Source organism: Triticum urartu, chromosome 5, assembly GCF_003073215.2.
Source record: "Triticum urartu cultivar G1812 chromosome 5, Tu2.1, whole genome shotgun sequence".
NCBI lineage: Eukaryota > Viridiplantae > Streptophyta > Magnoliopsida > Poales > Poaceae > Triticum > Triticum urartu.
Window position 1 is genome coordinate 483,198,598 of NC_053026.1, and position 13,856 is coordinate 483,212,453.

Below are 13,856 nucleotides of genomic sequence, written 5' to 3' on the forward strand. Positions count from 1 at the left end.
GTGGCTAGTGGTCTTCGAGGAGGTGTTGGTTGGCGCAAACTCTGCCCATTTCTCCTGTGTTTCGGTTGTCTTCATAGTCGGAGTTGTCTGGGCGCCTGACTTTTACCGGCGGGCGACTGTTTGACATGGACCGACATGGATTCTGACATTTGCAGCGACGAGGACTTTATTAGTGGAAGTCGATGGCAAAGACAGAGCCGCTAGCTCATGGAGGAGTGTTGACGATGACGCTTGGTGACCACCTCACCTTTGTTTTTCTTCTGACCATTGTTGCTCTATGTGGACTGTTGTAACGGGTTTTTTCGGTCTTCTATTAATTAATCAAACAACCCTCTTCTTTCCTAATGTCAAAATTCTAATGGGCCGACATCGAAAAACCGCTACATAGCTATGCACGTGGAATGAGACCCATACTTTCTTGAAAGTCTCTCCGAAGTTTAGCGCTTTTGTTCGTTGTGTGTGTGTACATATATCAGGGCTAGTACTATTTTTAAAGGGAATACCTGTACAAAGGGCATTTGGATTATTCTTTGGAGGCAAAAAAACAAATGTAATGGTTTACCCAACTTATCGCAATCAACCAATATCTACATTGATGTATGTACTAAATGACACAATTTTTCTTGCAAAAAGAAAAACTTCTTGTGACTGGGGGCTGGCTGCGGAAACTAAAAATTCTCCTTGTGGAACTCAAATTTGTTGCTCGTCTTCCTCGAGAAATCTTGCACAAGCTGCCACAGCTCCTTGATCAGCACCAACGCGCCGCAGGTGTGCTTGAGGGTTGATGTCCTTGTAGACGTTGCGCCAGTTCGGACGGGTGAAGTGGGTCTTCATGCGGGCGCCGGAGACGACGTCGATGGCGTGCTTGGAGTGGTTGAGGGACTGAAGAATGGCGACGAGTGCCGACCGGGCGCCCCCTTCCTTGTAGACGCTAGTGTAGTAGTTATGGAGCTCGATGATGCCCTTCTTATCACTCTCGGCCACCTCGTCCATGACGTCGCGGAACTAGTTGAAGGAGCCTTCCTCCCTCGTCACCTAGTAGAAGTAGGTTGTGCCTCGCCTGAAGCACCGTGCCCCTCTGACCAGCCTGGACCCGTGCCTTCGCCGCCACACGAGGGTAGAAGGAAGCCCCGCCACCACCGACACGGGCCAGGTTGCGCCCGACGGCGCCTTTTGGCGGTGGCGAGGAGGAGGGAGTAGGGATGGGAGCTCGCTAGCCGCTACTCGCGGGAGCGGCGGGCGCAAGATGATAAGGTTTGTCTGCCCTGCTCCTAACTCCTGAGCGGCAACAACCGAATTATGCCACTAAGTACTTGAACTGCCAAGACATCTTACATTAGTGAATAGAGGTCGATGTGGTACTTCCCTAAGCACCATGCATTGTACGAGGCCTAAGTTGACTCGTAAGTATATGATTTTTTATGAAGAGCATTCGGTTATGGTGACATACACACCATAATAAGTCTCTATGAAGTTTAGCATTTTTTTTTTGAGACCGACTATACATTTGATATTTTGGGGGGTAATTCAATTTTCCGACCATTAGATTAAGATTTAACGGTCATCCTTCTTTCTTCTTCCTCTAGCTTTTCTTTGGCCTCCAACCGATTCCTCCTCTCACAAGATCAACTTATTCAAATTGCAAATTCAGTCAACTTACATATAACTATTGTGTTTTTGTTAGTTGTATGTGTACATACACCTGAAGTGCTGATTGTATTTTTCTTTAGAAGGGAATATCTGTACAAGGGGGCATTGGATATTATTCTTCTATAGGCAAAAAAATCGATGAAACTCTTGACCCAGCTTGTCAAAATCAACCAACACCTACTTCGATCTATAGAACTGGGTGTGTACTGAATTAACAGAGTTTTTCCTCACGAAAAGAGAAACTTGTTTCTTTTCTTAAAAAAAAAAAGGAGGAACTTCTTGTGACTGGGCTGGCTGCAAAGTTAGAAATTCTCCTTGTGGAACTCGAATTTGGTGCTCGTCTTCCTCGAGAAATCTTGCGCAAGCTGGCGCAGCTCCTTGATCAGCACCGGCGCGCCGCAGTAGAACACTCCGACGCGCTGCCCGGCGTGCTTGAGGGCGATGTCCTTGTAGACTTTGCGCCAGTTGGGCCGGGCGAAGTGCGTCTTGACGCGGGTGCCGGAGACGACGTCGACGCCGTGCTTGGCGTGGTTGAGGGACTGGAGCATGGCGATGAGCGCCGACCGGGCGTCCCCCTCCTCGTAGACGCTGGTGCAGTAGTTATGGAGCTCGATGATGCCCTTCTTGTCGCTCTCGGCCACCTCGTCCATGACGCCGCGGAACCAGTCGAAGGAGCCTTCCTCCCGCGTCACCCAGTAGAAGTAGGCGCGCCGCGTCCGGAACGACGCCGCCGACACGCTCCTGTCGCTGGGGCTGCCGGACTCGATGTCGCCGTCGAGCCGCTTCATGTTGTTGATGATGTCCTTGATGATGGAGATCATGGGCGTGGCCCCGATGCCCAGCCCCACCAGCAGCACCACGTCGTACTGCTTGTAGTCCTGCGCCGGCGCGCCGTACGGCCCGTCGATCAGCACCGTGGGGAAGCTGCTCGGGCTGGGCATGGCGGCGCCGCCGTCACCGGCGTACTCTGCCCGGAGCAGCCCGCTCTTGCCGTCCGTCGGCGGCCGGCAAACCTTCTCGAAGACGCTCTTGAGCTCCCGGGTCCAGTCGCCGAGCGTCCTGATGTGGACGCTGATGTAGTCGTCGTGCGGCGCCGACGTGATGGAGAAGGGGTGCCACTGGAACGGCGAGACGGCGGCGCAGTTGACGAAGATGTACTGCCCGCTCTTGCACCTGAATCCCTGCGGCTTGGAGAAGCGCAGCGACAGCACGTTGCCGGGGTACACGGCCACCTTGAGTATCTTCACCGGCCGCACGCTCGAGCGGAGCGCCCGCGCCAGCCGCTCGCACGCGTACATGACCATCGGCGCCGCCAGGTACATCCACGTCGACTTCTTCTGCCACTTCTTGGTGAGGTAGAGGAAGTGGCCGTGGACGATGAGCAGCGCGTAGACGATGATGAAGAGGTGGTGCGTGTACCAGAAGGCGTTGAACCCGGTGAGCCGGCTGAGCGGCCCCGGCAGGCGGACCCTGCCGCGGCGGAACCACGGCGTGGCGAGCGTGAAGGCGACGGCCATGAGCGCCAGCATCACCAGCCCCGTCCACCCCTCCGTGCCCTTGACGAACCACCAGTAGTTGGGCGGCTTGACGTCGCCGAAGAAGGGCTTCATGGGCTCGTACTCCTCCTCGGTGGCGTGCAGCAGCCGCGGGAAGTCGCACGCCAAATGGGAGATGATGTGCATCCCGGCGCCGACGGTGATCCCCGCGGCGATCACCTTGTGGAAGTTGAGGTTGTCGTCGAACGGCACGACCCGCCCGGCGGCGGTGCGGTTGCGGAGCCACGTGATGGTGTTGCGGCACACGGGGAGGAGCACGAGCGCCATGTTGAACTTGAGCGTCTCGGCGCCGCCCTTGGCGACGCACACGCAGTAGCCCATCACCTCGAACACGGCGCGCCGCCGGTACTGCACGAACTTCCAGGCGAAGAGGCCGGCGCAGATGGAGAACCACAGGATGATCACCCAGCAACGGCGCCAGTTGTCCTCCAGGAAGTAGCTGGCGCGGCGGTACCACCGGCGGAGCGGGTTGGGCTCCGTCGTCGGCTTGAGGTGCTGGCTCAGCATCTGGCTGAGGTTGCGGCTGCTGGTCGTCCCGCTCCCGCCCCGCGTCGGCTGGGTCGGCGGCGCCTGCAGCAGCAGCGTCTCCAGGTTGGACAGCTCGATGTAGCCGAGGTTGTCGGGGTCGAGCTCCTCCATGATGAGCCGGGCGTACTCTTCTGTGCGCTCCGTGATCTTCTTGAGGTCGTTGGCGGCGGCGCTGAGCCCGATGATCTGCCCGACCTCCGCCTCGGTGATCCTGCCGTCGGCGTCCTTGTCCACCATGTCGAAGAAGGTCTGCAGGCGGCTGTCGAAGCTGGTGTCGGAGATCTGGTCCCAGAACTCGAGCAGCTCCGCCTTGCTGATGCTGTCCCCGGAGATGTCCCGGCGCCGGGCCAGCGCGTCGAACAGCTCGCCGGCGAAGGCGAGCTCCTTCATCCCGATGCACTTGCCGAACTTGGAGCGGTGGAGGAGTCCGCCGTTCTCGGCGAGCTCGTCGAAGCGCTTCTCGACGGCGGGCCAGCCGTCGGGCTTGCTGATGAACTTGAGCCCCTTGAGCGCGTGCGCGGCGGCGGACTTGGACCGGTCGATGCGGCTGGGGCGGCGCTTGACGGACGCGATTTTTCGGAGCTCCTGCGACACCTGCTTGATCCTTGTCGACGCGTTCCGGAGCACGCCGCCGCCATGGGTGCCCCTGCCGGCGTACGAGGAGGAGCGCGTCTCCAGCGCCCGCGCCAGCAGCGTGACGTCCGGGTCCTCCTCGCCGCCGGCCGCCGGCTTGACGCTGTGCACCGCCACCGAGTCGTCCCGCACGTCGAGGGTGACCTCCACGTAGTCGTTGTCGTCGTCGTCGCCCTGGTGGTGGTTCCCGCGGCCGCCAGCGCGCAGCGGCGCGGACACGGAGTCCGCGAACCGCGCGCTCTTCCGCGTGGCGGAGCGCTTCCCCACCAGCGGCCCGCTGTGCGGCACGACCCTCTCGCCGCCCGCCTCCACGATGTCCCCCGCCCCGCCGCCCCCGTGGTTATGCATGACCGGCGGCCGGCTCTCGCTACCCCGCCCCCAGCAAAGTCAACCGGCGAACAGAAACCTCCAGGATGCGCAGCCAGGAATGAGCGCGCCGCGGAGGCTGGATATAATGGACGTACTCGCGGCCGGAGACCTCGTCGTGATTAGACTCACGTAGTAGGTGTGGAGGAGGAGATGGCAATGAGACCACGCACCGGAGCGCCAAGTAAGCAGTTCAATCGCTGCGCCGTACTACTAATATACTAGCAGCTAGCCGGGAGGGAGAGAGGGACTGTTTCAGCGCGGCGCAAAGTCTCGCGAAATTTATGTCGAAAAATTGAAGTCTGGTGAAATTCTCCGGCGACCCTTTCAGCCGGGCAACTCACCTACTCCGACCTACGCTACGCAGGCGGCGCGGCGTGCCCTCTTGGTCAGAACAAAAGGTGGCTTGACCGCGACCGCGCCGCGCTTGCTCCAACGGCCGCATGCAGATGCACGCACGCACGCGGTTTACGTACACGCACCAGGGGCTGGAGGTTGGAACAGGTCTCTACTCGCTGCTTAGCATTTATTGAGCATGAAACGACGCCGTAGCCTCTCGGTCGATGCATAGATGCGACGAGAATGGTTCCCTTTTTGGCGCTGAAACTCTTGTCTTGCTCGAAATGAAAGAAATCGGTGCACGCAACCGTGAAACTTTTAGTTTGCAGAAGATAATTAACGCGCAGTAGGTGTAGCAAAAAGAAAACAATGGTTCAAGTTGTTAGAAACATTAGAAACACACCCAGAAAAAAAGGTGTTAGTAAAGTTTTGAATTCCGAAAGAAAAAAAAAGAAAAGAAGAGCTCGTGGAGCACTGAAATTTCAGCTGCCGGAGTAATCAGAAAATACCCGGAGGTTACCAAGCGATTTCTTGTTTGAATGAACTTTTGACTCGCGCAAAATTCACTTAAGATTCAAAAGTATCAACAACGGAAAGTTGCCTCGTAATGCGGTTTCTCGTGAGGTATCAAAGATTCGTGGTTACCGGACGATAACCGAATTTTCCGCCCGGTAACCAAATCACTCGTTAGGCAATCTCCAACGCCTACCGTCAAATCACCTGCAACCGTCGGAACCGCTCGGTTTGAACGTGGTGTGTCCTCTAACGTGAGCCTGTATACGTCCGATGAGTGGTCCGGACGCATTTTTCCTCGTAAAATGGAGACAAACTAGGTGGGGTTTCATTGGAGTCCGGACATTAGCCACGCAGGACTCCGACACCCCCGGCCCACTGAATCCTCCCTCCTGGTCCTATTTTTCCCAATCTGCCCCTTCTCCCCCCCTTGCTCTGCACCCCCACCCTCCTCCTCCGCCGCCGCCGTTGTACCTCTTCCGTCGGCACAGAGGCATTACCGGACCTCCGCAACCAGCATCGACGTGCCCACTCGCCTTTTACGACGGTGTTGTCCACCCAGAACTTGTCCGTAGGCAGGAACAACCCCCCCCCCCCCCCCCACCACCCCCGGTCGAATTCGGCCATGGCAATCACCACGCTCGGTAGGTATTCGGTCAAATGGCGTTGAGCTTATTTTGAATGACATGTCGTTTTTAGAGTACGAAGGATGACGGGATACGCGACTATGGAGGATGAGTTGTTGTGCAATGGGCGGTTCGACGTATCCACAGGTTTCGTAGACAAGAGAAAGGGAGGACCTTTTGGCAGCAAGTGCATGAATCATTTCACACGCGAAAGCACATTGTGCCCTACGACATGCACATCAACCAGCAACGCAATGTGAGGTCATTGTCGTATCGATGGTATGCCATCCAAACCTCTGTCACCAAGTTTTGTGGCGCGGTTGATAAGTTGAAGGCAAGGTGGCCATTGCGCGCGACAGAGGAGGAGATCGTAAGTTCTGCTTCTTCTTCCTCAACTTGTTGATTGATTGGTTCATTCATTCATTCAATGTTGCTCTACACATTGTGTAACCCGCATGCACTGTCGCCACCCGTGATGTAACACATGATGGAGGGACGGCCATTTTATGCATATGCACTGTTGGGTGAAGTTGAAGGGGTAGTAAGTGTGGGACATCAGGATCCATTAATCTCGCTGAATTTGACATATTGTTATACTAGACTTATTTACATGCTATGTATGAATGATTTGTGCTATTTTCTATCCGAACTTTGATAAAAATTCGCCTTGTTTGCATGAATCTCGCCTGATTAGTTGAAACCCGGCTTGAAATGTATGCGGGCAGCATTGGATGGTCGCCTTCCTCATCAGTATTTATGGGTCAGTATTGGAGATGCCCTAGGGCATTTTCAACGGCGACCCGTAAATTTCCTCCAGCATCCGTCTGCGGACAGGGGGGCCAGTCCGCGGAGACGGATGCGGGAGACCGCCATTCAACGTTGTCCGCATACATTTCAACCCGCATTTAAACTAATCGGACGACATTCATGCAAATCGACCGATATTCATTAATGTTTGGATAGAAAATAGCACAAATCATTCATACATAGCATGCAAATTAATTCTAGTACAACAATGTCTTAAATTCGACTAGATTAGCCGAATGTGTAACAAGTTTTTCATCAACAGATCATGGTCTCCCACACATACTTCCCCTTCAGCTTCATTCAACATTGTGTGTACGTAAATGGTCGTCCATCTGTCCTGTGGTATATCAAGGCGGCGTGTGCGTGCTACATAATGTCTAGACCAACATTGTGTGAACGAATCAATTAACAAGTTGAGCAAGAGAAAGCAAACTTATGATCTCGTGCTCTGCCGCGTGCAATGGTCACCTTGCCTCAAGCTGACGAACCACATTACAAAACTTGGTGACGCTAGTCTGAAAAGCGTACAAGCGATACGATAATGACCTCACATTGCGTTCTTGAATGATGTATATGTCGTAGGGTGTAATGTGCTTTCATGCGTGAAATGATTCACGCACTTGCTGCCAGAAGGTCCCCCTTCTGCTCCTGCATACGAAATTCACGGATACAGCCAACCACGCATCGCACAACAACTCATCTTTCATGATTGAGTAGATCACCATTTTTCGTACTCTAGAAAACGACATAGCATTTGAAAATAAGCTCAATGGCAGTTGACCGAACAACTGACGAGTGTGGTGTCCGCCATGGAGGTTGTCGACAGGGGGCGAAGTGTACCTGGGTACAAACGATCCAGGGCGGATATCGCCGTCATCGAGGCGAGCGGGCGCGTCAGTGCTGGTTGTGGACGTCCGACGATGCCTCTGTGGGGGCCTGAGACGTGCAGCAACGGCGGCAAAGATGAAGAGTGCGGATGCAAAGTAAGGGGGAAGGAGCGGAGTGTAAGGAAATTTTGCCGGGAGTGGGATTGGGTAGGCCGGCGGTGTCGGAGTCCTACGTGTCTGCTGTTCGGACTCCCGCAAAGCCCCCGTTCCCTCCCATCACATTTTGTCTCCAATTTACGGGAAAAAAAACACGTATGAACAGCTCAGCGAAACGATACAGATCCACGTTGAATGACTTCCACAGTCCGGACGTATGCGGGCGGTTTAAGAACCGCGTCGAAGATGCCCTCAATGCCCTTACTGATGAGGCGAGATGGACGTAGCTCGTGAAAGAAAGAAAAAACGACGACACGTGCATGTTGTCAAAGTGTCAAGCTCCCGTGCGGCTTCCAGGCGCGTGCAACATGGGCCTCCAGCCGTCTGCGCGAGCAGGAGGAGGGAGAACATATCCAGTGCACCGGCTCCACTGATGCAACGGATGCACCGAGAGAATCTGGACCACGGGATAGAGAGCAGACGGGCTGGATGTTAGCAGTAGGTGCCAGGTGGTACAGTTTGCATAATGGACCTTGTAAAGTTATTCAACTACGCATGTAGTCCCTCCAAGATTCTTCCATAGTCTCCTTCCGTTTGCTCTGTTCCACTCTGTACCTCTGAGGCTATCTGCAAGCTACGGTTAGGGACCGATCGACTCATTTTTTAGGTGAATAGAAAGAGTGTTCATAAGTTATGTAAATGCACAGCTGCCTTTTCTCTTCTTTTTTGCTTTAGCTTATTGTTAACTAACAAATCTGCAATCTGGCCATTACATGGAAAAGAATGATAATATCCAAATATCCTTATTTATATGACAAAATTAAGAGGTGTGTTTGTATGACAGTGTTAATAATTACATATCAAGTGTCATAATCGCTGAAGAAGTTGCACTAAGGCTTCAAGATGCACTAAAGTAATTTCATCCAGGCTACAATTGTCTCGTAGAAAACTTGACAGTACCATATTTAAATTTCTTGTACACCACTGTCGTATACACAGTCGGATTCACTCATTGTGTACATATATATGACGCACATATTTCATAAGGATAGCTTGTTCTACACAACTCTTGAACAGAAGGTCCACCATGTTCTGTTGTCAATAACTTTACTACAAGAGATACATTACGTTTCAGATGCCAATATATCCTGAATTAGCAGCTCCCCTCATCATCTGACAGAGATATCTTGGCTGACTAGAAGAGACAAAGTAACTATAAATGAGCTTGCAGCTGAACATCCAGACAGTATCTGAAAAAATAGGAACATCATCTATTTTTAGAAGCGTATCCAATATGAGAGGTCAACCAAATTATCTGATTGGGTAAGAATAAACTTTATGCTAAAGACCATTTCAGTGACACTGCTTAAGATTTGTGTACCAGATCATGGCTCTTACTCCTAAAACCATTGGTGAGTGTTGATTGCAAAAAAAATATTCTTACTTGCTGCCATTACAAAATATATTCTTGTTCCAGATCTTGACCTTAATGTCTGCTCTTCATTCCTGCAAGTACATGAGGTACAGAAAAATTTAAAAGAAGGGGACTACAACTAACCTGAAATTGTTATAAATCAAGTGAAGAATCATATTTTCTTGTAGAGAAAAGGGATACACCCCTTGCTTTCATTTATTAGAATGAAACCTGCAAGTGTGATTTCTCGGTTGCGAGCATCGGACTTAGTTTAGAAACAGTTGAACAAAAATAACGATAGCCATAGGCACAGGTCGGTCAGAGTACATCTCCAAGTAAAATTCACATGTACTACAATTACATGTATCAAAAATTTGTGAGATGATTCCAGGCATGTACGCTAGATCAGTATTGTTATTTTAAAGAATTGTTTGAATGTGGATTGCAACAAAGAAAAAAGGCATGAATAAGAAGAACTAGTAATGAATTCAGAAAGTTCAATTGGACATTAAAGTGCAGTTTCATTTTACGATCAACAAAGTGAATCAAAATAAGACACTTCAAAGTATATTCTACTCCAGACATGTACGCTAACTCGCTTTTTCACATACAAGTCATAACATTCATGCACAAATCTTACTTTATAGGCTGCAGGAGATATGGAAATTGTTTACGAATTAAGTATGGGAACAACGAGCACATCTCTTTGCCTGTTTGCTACACCATTGCTGCAATTGGGGGAAATTGACAGATGGGAGGAAACATAATATTTGGATAACTCAATAAGAGATCATACCCTGGATACTTTAAGCTGCAGAAGATGGCCGGCTTTGCGATGGCTGGGTCAACGTTGCCCAGACCTACAGCACGGCGGCGCTACATGTAAGCGCTCGTCGGTGGCGCGGCCGTTTCAGGGGAGAGGGGGCGCTTGTACAGAGCTGGAATTAGGTACAAAATACAGTAGGGAGAAGGTCAGAGTGGCCCAGCAGAGGGGGATGTGGAGGGGAGAGAGGCGATGAAGCAAATTGCTAACCCTAGCTTGCAAATCCTCGGTGTACAGGTACAGAAGGGAGAAGAGCGAAGGGAAGAAGACGATGGGATCTTGGAAGAACTGCTTGTGTAGTTGAATGATTTTACAAGGTCCATTGTGTGAAATGTACCGGCTGCCACCTTATACTAAGATCCAACCCGTCTGTTCTTCATCCAGTGGCCCAGAATCAGTCGGCGCATTCGTTGATCCAATTCATCCGGTGCACAGGATACGTTCTCCAGGAGGAGGGCAGCGCGCGCACGTGGAACATGCGTGGACTAATCTTGGTTCCGCTGGCCGGCCGGCGAGCCGAACGACGGCACGCACGCGCGTCAAGTTGCGGCTACACCAACTCCAGGCGAACCGTGCACGTCGCAGCACCGGTCACCCGTTTGAGCCGGCTTCTCCGCGCGCGGCAGCCATGGGATCAACGGGGCCATGCAAGTATGCAACCGGCCGGCCACGTTCCACGTAGTGCATGTCCAGCAAAAGGGGCTACTCATCCAGCAAGTCCATCGGCAGCTTCGTCCGTGCGTGCGTACGAGTGTGCATGTACGCATCCGGCAAGCAACGGCCGACGTCGCCGCGTGCGAGTCCACCGAGCTGCCGGACTCCATCGACACCGACGGACCCACGGGCGACGAAGCCCACGCGGCGCACGTAAGCCAGCAGGGACGCCGTCGATCCCCGGCCGTATCGGCAATGGCATCGGCATCGGCATCGGCATCGGCATGGTCACCATCCACGCGGCCGCACGCACAAGCCGTCAACCCGCCCAACGTCAGTGTTAAATGTCACATCAACTTTATACGGAGTACTATATTAACTAAACGAAAATGGTGGTTTCCATCACCCTTTTTTTAACTATAAAATAATACAGTAGTCAGATATGCATGCGGTCAAGAAGGCTCAACGTGTGCTCATGGAAAACCTGGGGCTGGCCGCGCCTGATGAGCAGATCACGTCTCACAACCTGCTTAGATATGCGGCCGAAGAGGAACATTCATCAGAGGTTACTAAACTTGTTCTAGAACCCAGTGCTTTAAAATACCTAAAATACAGTCATTGAACTCGCTAAGGCTTCGTTCGGTTGATGCGGTTTCCATCCACACGGGGAACCAACCCCTGCAGGGATTGGGTGAATCCCCTCATGTCACCCACCCCCCGCCAACACCTTGACCACAAATCCCTTTGTCTTAAATTCTGTTCGGTCACTCCCTCACTCCTTTGGCAAAAATTTAGCAGTCAGCTCATTCAATTAAACATGCTAAGGACGTCAAAGGTAGCATCACAGGTACCACATCAACAAACTCAAAAGCACAGCTGCTTTTGCATCATCAGAGGGAGTCAAAAATCACCCCGTATCACCAATTCCTCAAATCAAAGTCCATGAACCCTAGGAATTAAGGGTGTGAGAGGGGCATCAAGAATAGGAGGGAGGGATTACTGGTCCACCGTCGGGGTAAGGTAACGCCGGCAATGGGTTTCTCTGGTCTCCATAGCTCGCGCCGCGGCTGCTCCGGGTCGCCGCCGAGCTCATGCCGCTGCGACTAGATGCGGTGGCGCCGCTTGGGCACGCCGCGGCGGTCTCCTCCAGTAGCGCTGCTGCTGACCCTCCTTCTCCGAAGTCGTCGCCATCGCCGTCTCCCTGCGAAATTGAGATTCGAGAAAGGGAGCGAGGGGTCGGGGCGAGAGAGAGAGCGCCGTTTCGCTCGCGAGAGAGACGGGGTTTGGTTCCATGGGGTGAGACGCGTGGGCCATTTCCCGGCTGTTTCCACGGGGTTTGGAAGGGATTTGGGAGGGACTTAATCCAGGCCGGGTCTAACCGAAGGCTGCTATAGGCCAGACCGGGATCTGATCCCGGCCGGGACGAAACCCACGGGGATCGACGGGTTTTGTCTCTGATCCCGGCGAGGGTGGGGATAACCGAACATAGCCTAAAGGGGTTTACATACAGCCTCTGACATGTTTTTGTGTACATATTTTGTTTAGCAGGCATACAGTTGACTGGTCCAACCACCATGTGAACGACAACCGTAAGGACAACGTGGCGAGGCGATGTGACATTTTGCAATAAAGCACTGATAGCCCCACCTGTTAGCTGGGGGTCAAAATTTTGCAATAAAGCCTTGATGGTCCCACCTGTAAGTTGGGGGTGAATTTTTTGCAATAAATCCCTGATGGCCCCACCTGTCAGTTGGGGGTGAAATTTTTGCAATAAAACCATGATGGCTCCACTTGTCAGTCTATTAGTTGGGGGAAGAAATATTATGGAAACTAAAACAAAGAAGCATGTCCGACAATTTTGCTACTCTACATAAAAGCTCGTTCTCTCCAGCTATTGCCCTTACCTTTCGTGAAATTGTTCATTGGTCAATGGGTGTGAGCCCCTGTATATAACCCCAACATATAACCTCGTCTCCCCTCTGTGCACCACCTCCTAAGGCCTTCCAAACTTATTACCCATCTCCGCACTAGATCCACCACCACCCACCATTCAAATTAAACCCTATTCTCGCCGAAAATTTGTAGGAGTAATCATCTTCGGAAAACAAAAATTGGGACTAGGAGAACACGAAGAGGTCACCGAAGGACGACATACGCCAAGTGAGGACACAAACAGATTGTCATCCCCGGAGGCCAAAATACGCCGAGTGAGAGGACATCCCAGGTACTTGTTCATCAGGTATGTTTTCCTTCGCTTTTTGATTTCATAGTCACCTTTAGGCCGCGCTTGGCAACCATCTAACTTAATACAGAAGTATTAAATTTACAAGTGTATTTTACCAGACATAGTGATTTCCGGCCGGAAACAAAACCAACAGGCAGAAATCTGTATTTTTTTATGGATGTATTTAAAAGACAAACAATAATCCAAAGAGAGCCTTAACCCACAATAAAAACATTTCTAATGGAAAATGGGGTTTACAGAAAGTCGAACGAACTATGATTAGATTAGTACGTCGACCTAGGTGAGACCATTCACGCTCTGCCAAGCACGCTGGCATGGCATCAGAGCCTTGCCAATCTTTACCAGCAGAGAAAAAGCATGGGGTTTGTACCAGCGAAGCAAGTAAACCAAACAAAACATGATCAGACCCAAAAATTGCAGATGCATCACCTCTCAGGCGTGAGAAACCAGGCAGATCTCAGGACCCAAAATGGTAAGAAATACTCCCTCCGTTCCTAAATATTTGTCTTTTTGGAGATTTCAACAACTGACTACATACGGAGCAAAATGAGTGAATCTACACTATAAAATATGTCTATATACATCTGTATATGATAGTCCATTTGTGAAATATCTAAAAAGACAAATATTTAGGAACGGAGGGAGTATATTCAGTTACAGTTTTCACCAACCAAACCTTGCAACATCAATGACTGCGAACACTGCCACAGATGGCAGGC

At 51.6% G+C, this 13,856-nt stretch overlaps 1 protein-coding gene across 1 annotated transcript; it reads right to left on the minus strand.

Moving 5' to 3' along the window:
- Window positions 1-1,703: 1,703 nt before the first annotated feature.
- On the minus strand, window positions 1,704-5,034 carry LOC125510018 (respiratory burst oxidase homolog protein B-like). Its single transcript, XM_048675107.1, has one exon. It carries the CDS (start codon window positions 4,713-4,715, stop codon window positions 1,953-1,955), a length of 2,763 nt encoding a protein of 920 aa, XP_048531064.1. The 5' UTR covers window positions 4,716-5,034; the 3' UTR covers window positions 1,704-1,952.
- Between the last annotated feature and the right edge of the window lie 8,822 nt (window positions 5,035-13,856).